Source organism: Paralichthys olivaceus, chromosome 1 (assembly GCF_024713975.1).
Source record: "Paralichthys olivaceus isolate ysfri-2021 chromosome 1, ASM2471397v2, whole genome shotgun sequence".
NCBI lineage: Eukaryota > Metazoa > Chordata > Actinopteri > Pleuronectiformes > Paralichthyidae > Paralichthys > Paralichthys olivaceus.
Window position 1 is genome coordinate 2497889 of NC_091093.1, and position 12204 is coordinate 2510092.

Consider the following 12204-nt stretch of genomic DNA (forward strand, 5'->3'; position numbering starts at 1 on the left):
TATAAAGACACAATTACCATTAAGCCCATCTATCTGCACTCAATCACTTATTTTGGAAAACGTGGGTTTTGAAAATTTTGCAAATCAAAAACTTAAATCAAATATTAGTTCAGTGAGTCCCTTTGGAAGTACTTACAGCTTCCAGTCTTCTTGGTTAAGTGTGCGAGCTTCATACACTTACTGAGCAGCAGCAGTGACAGGAAGACTGGTCAGCTCAGTATGTTTATAGTTTTCTTGAACATGGCTTCTTAAGATTAGCTTGAGGGAGTGTCTTTAAATTTGGTACAAACTTGAACTTGACCTCAAAGATGAACTGATAAGATTTTGGTGCCTGGAGGTCAGAGGTCAAAGTCACAATGACCTCTAATTGAGATGCGCCTTTCTAAAATCAAATTCAGTTTGGCACAGGTGAACTTAAGTCAAGTTCAGACACATGTGAAAGAGACCTGGAATAAACAGGAGTCGTCTGATAACAGTTTGGAGCCACAGCAAAGGGGCCAAAAACATTTTTTTGTCAAGAAGACATTAAACATTTTTGATTTTGAAAACATTTTCTAAAACTTCTTTAAAATATGTTTTCACTTTGAGATATGGGCTATTGAGTGTAAATTGACTACAGACTACAGTGCCACTTCCCCGAGGCTCCGGTCAGGTACCGTGTTTGCATGGCTCTGGTGCCTGTTGGACTGGGGGGAAGGAGCGTGGCACTGTAGTTCTCACGACGACAACAGGCATGCTGTCCGGTTGTCAGATTTAGCTTCTTTCCCGATAAATAAAAAAAAAAAGAAGAAATGTTGGCCTTGCCACGCAGTTACAGCAGATGATAGATGGCTTAACATATTTAATTAGGCTATTCCGCCTCATTGCGATGCGGCCTTATTTTAACCTATTGAATATTTATTTATTTATTTATTTTCAGGGGGACGTAGTCAAGGCAGGGGGCCGTTGTTGTCAAGGCGGCCGCCTTAACTATAAAGCGCTGCGGGAAACCCTGGTGGCAATGTACTTTGAAATTTGCATTTAATATAAAAGCTATGTCACGATAAAGAGTGAAAGGTTACTGAATGTATTGTTTAGTAGATTTTCTTCTATCATATTCATGCCACAGTGTTTAAAATTGCTTTGCTGTGAAATGACAATTTGTTGCTGTTTGTCTGTGTTTATTGTGTGTAGACCCAAGCTGTATTGCGTCAAGCATGGCTGGAGAACATCCGGCCTGTTCTAGTCATCAATAAGATCGATAGACTCATCATGGAGCTGAAGCTCAGTTCTCAGGAAGCCTACACCCACCTGCAGAAGATTCTGGAACAGGTGCGGGCTTCAGTTCTCACCTGATACAAGCCACACTCAGTGTATTCCATAACAAATCCTCGAGCACTTCAGCCACAATGTTGCAATGCAAAGTTACCCTTGAGTAAAATTATTCTTGACTCTAACTATTATCTGAAACAAATATTTTAAATGTGTATATTAATGAATGAAAGGAGGTTTTTCTCAGTTGCATGTCTGGGTTCTTTCCTGTAGGTGAATGCAGTGACAGGTGGTTTGTTCACATCCAAAGTGTTGGAGGAGCGAGCAGAGAAAGAGGAGGAGAAAGAGAAAGAAAGGAATATGGCATGTGGTGAGCATGTTCACGACTGGAGCGCTGGGCTGGAGGAGGCGGATGACTCCCAACTCTACTTCTCTCCTGACCAAGGGAATGTGGTGTTTGCCAGCGCCATAGATGGATGGGGCTTCAGGTGTGACTAGTTTCTTCTAAACCTCCAATGATGACATTGTTTGGTCATGAGTTCCACTGATACGTTAGGGTTGCTGAGTTTATTTGTCTAATCATTCAAAGGAAAATAATAGAAAGAAAATGGCTCATTTTCACCAACGATTGAACTGCTCAGGAATCTAGATCAGAGTATCTGTTTGTTTGATTTTCAAGTTGTAAAAAACAGCAAATTAGAATTCAAAAATAGAAGAGTAAATAGAGTTTTTAAACACTTTTTCATAATTTCAGTGCATATTATGATTATTGTGTACATTCATGTTCAAATGTGAGAGAAAGAGCTGAACCTGAGATAAAGGACACACATAAAACCTGGGGTGGGCTGGGTCTGCATTTGCCATAGAATTCATTCTGCTGATAATGGGGTGCATGAGTGACAGGTACACAAACTAAAGAGTGATAGAATAAGAAAAATCATCATGTCCACTAGATAGCACTGTCAGATTACATTGAATACCTGTGGCCATGGACATGATTATAGAACCACCAGACTAAACTCCAACCTGTTTCATCCCTTACAAGCTCCCCTTCTTTTGTACAGTAATGGACTTTGAAATTAAACATTTTTAGTGAAACCTTTCATTACTTGTAACTGGCAGATTAGTAAGGTCACTTCAAATTCTACATCCAAACGGTGTCAGAAAGTCATTGTGCTGCCCTGGGAGTTTGGTGTATGACAGTGAGAACATGAAGACCTAGTTCTGAGGGTTGCCATGCCCTTGTGATCATTATCTGCTATAAATAAACCAGTTCATTTCCAGGGCTAGAATCTTCTTACAATGTGTTGTAATAAAGATTAGAGCTTTTTTGTTTGTGAACATGCATATAAAGTGTAAATGGACCATTAAGAGTATGATTTTGTGTTTTGTAGCATCCAGCAGTTTGCCCATATCTACAGCCAGAAAATGGGCATTAAAGCAGCAGTGCTGCTCAAAACCCTGTGGGGAGATTTCTACCTCAATGCAAAAGCAAAAAAGATCATGAAAGGAGCTCAGGTAAAGTAACTATAATTGAAGATATTCCTAATGTATGTTTTTAATGTTTTGTCTTTTCTCCTATGACTAACAATGTGAATTGTTAAGATTTTATATACTGATACGACTTTGGTTGGTTTGATTCCTTATTGGTTCCCTTAGTGATTCCCGATCAGTTTTCGGTGTGGAAAAAACATAGGCCTAACACAAATAATTTATTTATCATCTATGAGTCTAAACACAGTGTGGAAACTGAGAGCTGCATGTCATGTAGCTGTAGCAACAATCTTCTAGTTGCTTCCAATTCAGCATATGTAGTCTTGGTACTGGTCCTGCTGCTCGGTTTGAAGATTGTAAATCCACGTTGTGCATAAATATGTTACAGCATACTGCTGTCTCCACACTCAGGACTCAGGCTCTGAAAAATGCCAGGTTATTTCCAACATCACCTTGGAGGGATAGTTGGAGGGATCACACATCTACGTAGCGCTATGCCGATGGAGGGCTGGGTGAAGTGTTTGAGTCCAGAAAACACTTTGGCAGTCTCAGGTGTAAACAGTGTTAGAGCGGAATCCAATACAAGTGAAATAACTGGTGACCAAATCCTCTGATTAATAAAATCACAGAAAAAAACAGCACTAGACAGCCAGTTTCATTCAGGACTCAGCAGTACACTTAATGTACGTATACAGGAAAAGGGCACAGGAGTGTTGGCCAGAGAAAAACGAATGGTTTGAAAGCAGAAATGGGAAAACTATCACTTAAAGAGGAGGTGGTCTACCACACTGATAATCAGCCCCTTAATATGCACTCTTGAGATCCCACTTCTTCAAATGTAAAAAAATACCTCCATACTGCTCGTGGGGTGACATCCAAGTGTCTGCAAGCCCCAGCATTCATATTAGACTCGAAACCGTGTCATTTACACCATTTTGTAAGCCTAAAAGTCCTCCGGTTGATAAGCTAGTGCACATTAGCATGTCCTACAGTCCCTAACATTTTGGCTTGACTGTGTAAATGACATTGTTATAAGTAGAATATGAATGTTGGGTCTTGTGAATTTTTATTCCTGGGTGAACTAGTGAACTGTTTAAATCAACAACCTAATTGATCACCTGGATATGTCAATGGCTGCATTCGGAAAGTCCAAATAATCTCATTTCCTAACCACTTTTCCTTCACCCACATGGTATACGTCACAAGTTCAAGGAAAGGTGTGTAAGAGAAGCTGTAAGGAGTTAGGAAAAGTGAACCACGCTGTGGAGAAAATCAGACAGACTTTATTTATACCAGAAGATATGCCAAAAATCTAAAGTACTCTGTGATGTGTAACAGTTGTAAATTGTAATAATCCTCATAAGACGTTTCCTGTTTAATACAGAATGACGCAACCTGAGAAAAGCCCACCAGTTACTCACAGATACAAACAACAAAATAGATTAATTGAAACGAAAATAAAAGTTACCACAGTGATTTACCCTGATAAAAAGTGAACGAGCCTCGTAGCACCAGAAATCCTGAATGTAACCTGAAGTTACCGTGTTAAAGGCAAATCTATGGAGCTTTTTTCTCTTTATTCAAGAACATGTCTTTCAGTATAGACATTTTCTGGAAGCTGGTGAAAGCAGAACTCAGGCAGCAGCTGATGTCTTATGCAGCAGATTTGAATGTAGACTTGATGCATCAAGGAGACCAGAAGGTGCAACAATATACAAACCCTAACAGAGCAACATGAGAAATTGTCACCCCCAAGTCTGAAGATGTCTCCCACAGCTTCCCCATATATCTCCCTCTACTTGAGTCACCCATTCTGACAGCACATCAATGAATGGCCAGTCATCATCAGCTAATCAACATAAGCAGTAATCATTTATAAGCATTTGTCACCAGTTGCTTGTTGTATTGTCTTATTCTGATAAATGCCTGACAGACTCCTAATTGATGTAGCGCTCCAGCAGACAGAATTGAGGTCAGGCCCAGATCTGGACAAAGATACAAATCCATTTCTAAAATTCTGAGTTTTCTAAGAAGGTGCATTTGTGAAAAGGAAAAGTTTTGGAACTACCTCAATGGTCAGAGAGGACCACCGTCTCAGCAGCACTCATCAATCAGGCCTTTATGATGGAAAGGCTGGACTTAAGCCACCTTGAGAAACAGCATATACATAACACTCCTGAATTTGACAAAAAGAGAGCATTAGGGAAAATAATCTCTGGTCTAATGGGACAACGATTAAACTCTACTGCAAACAAATGCTCAGTCATGTCTTTCCTTATCTCTCACAGTCATTCTGATGTGTAATGTTTGTCTCCTTCTTTGCTGCAGGCCAAAGGAAAGAAGCCACTGTTTGTGCAGCTCGTGCTGGATAACATTTGGAGTTTATATGATGCAGTTGTCACTCGGAGGTGGGTGAAAGATACTACCCTGAAGCACACTCTTATATTTTAGATTCACTAACACTTTTAATTGTTTTCTTAATTGAATGAGTTCTAATGTGTAAATTAAGAGGGTATGTAACATCTAAACCACTCTGGTCTCAATTTTATTAAATGGTTTGTATAGATGATTCAGACTTTATTGTAAGTTGGAATTTTAAGTACTGCTTCTAATTTATTTTAGAACAGGATACCAGTTTTTGGAAGTTTATGGAAGTACAATGTCCAGTGAATGCTAGAATGATTATGATGATAATATTGATTGTCAAAAGACAGATATTAGCATATCAATATCAAGCAATGGAGGGCAGGAAAAGCAAACACAAATTCTCAATCATCCAGGTCATGCTTTATGAAAGTAGTTTGACTTTCTTCAAGATGTTTCACCTCTCATGCAAAGCGCTTATTCAGTACTAAGTTAGTGGAGTCTACCTGGTATTTAAGCTCTTGTGAGTTCACCTTGAAAATTGTTGAGCTTACATTTGAGCTGTTGACCCACTGGCCACAAAATGACTATAGCCCATGAATCATGGGCTTTGCTCTCATGCAAAGTAAGAACAAGGATGTATTTTTTTTAGTAAAACAACGAGGTGGCACTGTACCGACTGTTTTAGCAAAACCTTAAAAACTAAAGTGCAGTCCCCCAGTCTCACAGCCGAGGTGTGAATGGGTGTTAGGCTACCTGGGGATTGTTTGAACGACTGCATTGAAAGTTGCTTATAGGTAGCATCATAGACCACCTTTCCAGTATAGTGATGGTCTATATTAAGATTAAGATTCCTCTTTATGGTCCCACATACAGCATGCAACATGCAAACACGTAGAAATTTGACCTCTGTATGTAACCCATCCGTGTGAACACAGCACACACGGAACATCCACACAGTGACCACATGGAACAGTGGGCAGCCATGAAGGCGCCCGGGGAGCAATTGGGGGGTTCGGTGCCTTGCTCAAGGGCACCTCGGCAGTGCCCAGGAGGTGAACTGGCAACCAACTTCCGTGGCTACTGCCTCCCTGATGATGTAGATTGACTGTAGATTGGGGAAACAACCAAACACTTCCAAAGTGCATGGCACAACCAGAATGTAGCGTTAGCAGGCTGTCATGGTCTAACTAACTAATGAGAAATACTGGCACAGCACTGGACAGCCAGTTTCATTCAGGACTCAGCAGTGCACTTACTGTACGTATACAGGAAAAGGGCACAGATGTGTTCAATTTTGGCCAGAGAAAAACTAATGGTTTGAAAGCAGAAATGGGAAAACTATCACTAAAAGAGGAGGTGGTCTACCACACTGATAATCAGCCACTTACTATGCACTCTTGAGATCCCACTTCTTCTAATGTAAAAAAATCCCTCCATACTGCTCCTGTGGTTTCCTCCAAGTGTTCGTAAGCCCTGGCATTTTAATTTGACTTGAAACGAGGTCATTTACACCATGTTTTTATCCTAAATGTCCCCTGAGGATTCTACTTCCATATAACCTTTCCATGCTGAATTTCTGGGGGATCTGGTTAGTGTGCAGTCAGTTGGCAAGCCATCTCATCTCTTATGAGCTTTTGTGACAAACACTAGCATATTCCCAGCTGCTTGTGTGTTGAGTGTTATACTCACCGATTACAGTATTTCACCAACTAACCCTGTAGGTAAGTAGTATATCACCAAGCTTACAGTACCACCTGTTTGTTATGCTGTTGGCACAAAGCACTGCAGGATATAAATGTCATAAGCCATTGCTATCTATGCACTTTGGTCTCACTGTAAAGATGTCTGTCATGTTTCTGTCACCAGGGACAAGGAGAAGGTGGAGAAAGTTGTGACATCACTTGGGGTAAAGGTGATGGCCAGGGAGTCTCGTCACTCTGACCCCAAAGTCCTCTTGTCTGCCATCTGCAGCCAGTGGTTACCGTTATCCCAAGCTGTCCTTTGTATCCTGGAACAAACAGTGAATGGTCTGCTGTCACCTCTTATGTTTGCTGTGCTGCCTCAGTTGAGTGTTTTGAGGGTTTTTGTACATTTGATCTTTAACATGAACTGTAGCAATGGTGTGTGAGAAGCTTCCCAGTCCCTTAGACATGGCAGCAGAGCGAGTGGAGAAACTGATGACTGTTGGAGCGCGACGGTTTGACTCATTGCCCAAACAAACTCAGGAATTGAAAAAAGGTATTTGTATAGACACACACACACACACACACACACACATCTACATTGAAAAGAGGGTGGGGTATCATGCAGTAAACAACAATCTTAGACTTAGCACTTGAATGCAGCGTCAATTGTTTCATATCCGATTGAACAAGGTGAAGCCCAGATCCTCAAGAATAAGAAGGGTGCAGCTAACCTGATGTGCTCTAGGAACCTGTCAACATTTCTCGACCTCTGCTAGATACATTTTTATAACTTTATTTATGTCTGTTGTTATTCTAATTACCACTATAATGGCACTGCACAGTGTTTGACTTATGAGGAGCTGTTGCGACCTAATGCTGGTCAGATCACATTTATTATAGAGCCAATAAGTGCTGAGCTGATTTTCTCTCAGCCTGTTTAAGGGAAATATTGAAAACTCACTAAGAATATTTTAGGAACTATAAGAAGCAGGTATGAAGAACTTATCTGTAAAACATGTATTTCTCTCTGGCAGCTTTGTGAGCATGGTACGGACAGCACAGAAATAAAACTCTAGAAGGGTAGTTTGTTCTTTGCATCTTTCAGGCCTCTCATCCCTGATGTAGTCCTTAATCGTCTGATTAGAGGATGATCAAATCTCACCCACCAACTACTCTGATCTGTCTGACTCAAACATCAGAGATCTTACAGCACCAGAATTCCTGTGTGTGTGGTTGGCTGGCTGGCTGGCAGGCCTTCATCTACCTTCTTTCTCTTCCCACAGATGTACAGAACGTTTTTGAACTAAGTAGATTATATCTGATGAGTTGCAGGAAGTAATTTGCTCTTAATCAGTTTGTGCAATATAACTAATAACCTCCAATTCAGTTTTTTCTTCGGGTTCAAAGGTGAGTGGGCTCTCAAAAAGTATACTTTATCTACTTAAAAGTTTTTTGACATGTAACCATAGAAACCATTTCAAATTACATAATTATAAGTGTTAATTCATGTCAGTTTAAGTATATGACGCCAAACTTCTTACAATAGCTATCTTTCACAGTCTCCCAGTTAAGCTTTAATGCTTTCAATAATTTATTTTCATCTTAATGTTTTTTAATACAGTATTAGAACAGTGTCAGATACCTGTTCACTGTATGAGATATATTTACACATTTAAATAACATAAGCAATATATATAAAAACGTTTTTTGCGTTAGATGCTGATCAGCATTGCATTTTGGCTGCCTTCAAATTTGTAGGTAACGATCTTGGTAGTCATGTTCATGGTGTCTTTGGCGTTCATGTGGTTAAGTTGTGGAGACCACTGCTGCAAGGCAACAGCAACATGGTGTGTGGAGGTCTCAGAGGCTAACATATAAGAAAGCTAGCAATTAGATAACATGATGTAGGAAATGCAAAGACATGAAAAGATGAAACAGTTGGAATATTAACATTTTCCTCAGAAAATAAAATTGTGACGAAAAACTCCATGTATAATAAATAACAACAGATTGAACACCAATGTCCTTTCTGAATACATCAGCAAACACATCCCAATTTGTGTGTCAGAAAATTCCAAGGTACAAATTTGTAAACACCACAAGAGGTAGATGGGTGAGGGATTCAACAAATAAAAAACCTATTCACATGTTCATATTTATTGTCTGCCATTTCTTGGATTGATTGGCTGAGAATAGTATATAAAGTTTTTTGGAATTAGCTGCTATGTCATAAGATATTTTGCAGTATATCCTTAATCATCAGTGTGAAAAAGGAAATGATTGCCTCTCGATTATTGCCCACTGTCTGATTGTATTCATGTGGTGTGTGTCATCTAAAATGTATACCATGTTTGGATTTGGTATGTCATTGCTTTGCTGTGTATTGGAAGCAGCTAAAACAATGGAACATGACTTTGGCTTTAATCTTCCTTCTGTGTTGTGATTTCAGATGTGTGTTTGACTCGTTCTCCTCCTCTTTGTTTTGTTCCAGCATTCCTACAGTGTTCCAGCGGAGAAAATTCTCCAGTTATCGTCTTTGTGTCCAAGATGTTTGCTGTGGACACCAAGGCCTTGCCTCAGAACAGACAGAGGTAATTGAGAATGTGTTTCCACAGATAGTGTTGTCAGTAGATGGTGCTGCTTTCCTGTTCTTCTCTCATGTCGCAGGGCTGTGGGCATGCTCAGTATGTCAGTTCTGCCCTGGACCTAAATATGGAGAGATTGCCTGAAGTTACTCACAACCTGTGAAGTACCAGCTCATGAATACAGTACAAACGCTATTATATGTGCTAAAACACTTTTTAGTGTCAAATCACTGCTTTAACTGCAGTACCTAGACATTACTATAGTTAACTGGTTGGTTTATCCAAATCTCAGACAAACAAACACTCTGTCACCTTCCTCTCGTGCTACCTCTCCATGCTTATGGTCTGAGATCCATCTCAGACATTTCCACCTCCACCCCAGTAAAGTCAGGCAACATGCATCTCCAGAAAGAGTGTCCTTATTTCTTCTAATGGCTTCTGTGTTTGAAAGTAGTTCCAACTATGTCTGCTGACAAAGCATTATACAGAGCATAAGGTGGTACACATCAGTGGTGTATGACATACGTCACGTCGCTGACCAATAGGAAGCATTTTTATGCAGGCCAACTTGTTGGGACTGGGACATGACATTTCTCGGGACTTGCAGTGTAAAGTAGCAATCTTATTCCGATCACTCACCCTAATACTGAAGTCTGACTTTGTCTTTCTGTGTGAGCTGTGGTTGTTAAATGATATGATGCATACACTATGCTACATTTTATTGTCATTGAAATCTACAGACACAAACCAACAAAGTGAAGTACGACAAACAGCTAAATGTGTAACTGAGATGTTTTTTCACTAGCCTGCAGAAAAACATGTTTGGAAGCCAATGTCCCCACACATCTCTCTGTGTGGTTCTCCAGTAGAATTAGGCTGATAAATTTGCCAGCTAATATATCAGACATTAGTTGCTCATCAACAACATATGCATATGTAGATCATTTTTGGCCAGTAGGTGAAAAGAAATTCTTATATAAATTTCTGCCTGTAAAATGTTCTTCTTCAATAATCAGATTGAAGTGATCCTCATTAAAATGTTCCTGTAATGTGTTGAATACTGGCAACATACATAGCAATATCAGATTTTTCTAACTTCTGTAAGAAAAACTAAACAAAAAAAAAACATTGGTGTTGGGCTCAAAAAATCAATGCTGGTCTATAGTTATACTTCCCATTGGACTTTTTTTAGAGTGTGCCCAGTGGAGTACATTTTTCAGAGAAATTTTAGACCTAAACTTACATCCACCAAAAACCTACATCCTAATGAAGGTTCTGTAATCCATAGATTTAAGAGGGATTTATTTGAATACACAACTATTTCTTTCAATAAGACCACATGAAACACGTCAAAGCTGTGGCTATGGAGGGTACTGTTGATTTATTTGGCGTTTAAAGTAGCCAATCGCACGTGAGCCCTTTAATGACAAATTATGAAGCACTTATAAAGATCACATGGAGTCAATAATGAAGTCAGTTATAGAAAAGTCCAGACATAACCTATGTCTCACTGTGGGATGGTGAAGTGGTAGTCTGCCACCTCTTCTTAGTATTTGCATCTCTTTACCTTTAGGAATGGGTTGTGGTTCTTCCTCCCCAAGTAGGACAAAGCTATTAGCCCCCCCAGATCTGTCCTTCTTAGAGGTGAGCAGAGGATAAACCACAAACCCCCCGACTCTTCCACTGTCAGTGATAGATGGAGTTGGCCTCGTCTACCCTGGCCTGCCTGTCTGGCTTTAGGATCTGATTGCACTCAAACATCACACAGCTCCCCGCTTCAGTGTGTGCCTCATTAATCTAAGTCTGGTGTCACAGATTCTGTCTTCAAGCCCTTTATGAAGCTGTGAGATTAGATCTGCGTCTTCTTCCGGTGGGATGAATTGCAAAGCGTCCTCACATTAAAAAGGCAGGGTTGACATGTTACAGCAAAGAGTGGACTGCTGCCATTCCTCACTGGAAACATATGCTTACAGGAGGCTGAGATTGATGTGTGGGAGTCATCACAGAGTAGGTCCAAGTTTTTGGTTTAATGGCCTGGCCTGTGAAGCACGTGTGAGCAATGATTGGGTCAGAGAGAGCTCATTGTCTTATTTCTACCTCTAATGAGGAACAGCAGCTAAAATGTCTCAGCTGCATTTAAGACTGAAAACTCTTCAGCAGTAAACTGTAAATGGATGGTTAATATAATATACTTTGGTAGTACAAGACAAAAGTTAGCTATATGTGGATAATGACTACTGGAAATGGTGAATAGAGAAATCATCAGCCATGTGCCACGACAAAAAAGGAAGAAAGATTTAAAAAAAAAAAAAGCTGAAATGTAAAAATAAAAAAAGCTAACTAAAATATGTGTATGTGAGTGATTTAGGAAAACTTGCCACATTTAGGATAAAAAATATGACAATGTTCTCACATGAGTACTGTCATAGTTACCTCTGAGAATGTTTTTATCACTTTTTTAAGCATCTTAATATTTTTTCCCATGCAGTGTATAATTCCTGGATCTTGATTAAATTCATCTGTTATATTTAGGTGATTGGTAGCAATGAGTGTGTGTAATTTGCTGCAGCTTGATTCATTTTAAACAGACTATTTGGCCTTGAGGGTGTTATGTGCTCAACTAAGTGTCAACCTTGTTTATTTATGAGATTAATTCTATTTTGATTTTGGGATGAACACTATTACTTTCATTTGTTAGTTTCTGTATACTCAATACACATCAATGTTGCCATACAATAAAGTCCAGCAGACAAGAAACATGAGCAGGTTGCAAACAAAGCATACAGTCTTTAAGCCAGAGTGAAGACACACCACTTTATTTG

At 39.6% G+C, this 12204-nt stretch overlaps 1 protein-coding gene across 4 annotated transcripts in view; it reads left to right on the forward strand.

Annotated features, from left to right (window-relative positions):
• Positions 1–12204, forward strand: part of efl1 (elongation factor like GTPase 1) — an 82736-nt gene that overhangs the window by 2257 nt on the left and 68275 nt on the right. For all 4 annotated transcript variants that reach the window (XR_011243037.1, XR_011243088.1, XR_002202439.2 and 1 more), the window contains exons 5-11: positions 1174–1311; positions 1525–1739; positions 2646–2769; positions 5074–5153; positions 6979–7115; positions 7228–7350; positions 9289–9388. Coding sequence is in view for 1 of the 4 variants with exons in the window: in XM_020080159.2 (XP_019935718.1) it covers positions 1174–1311; positions 1525–1739; positions 2646–2769; positions 5074–5153; positions 6979–7115; positions 7228–7350; positions 9289–9388 (917 nt within the window). In the remaining 3 variants the exon portion in view is untranslated. The remainder of the gene's footprint in view (positions 1–1173; positions 1312–1524; positions 1740–2645; positions 2770–5073; positions 5154–6978; positions 7116–7227; positions 7351–9288; positions 9389–12204) is intronic.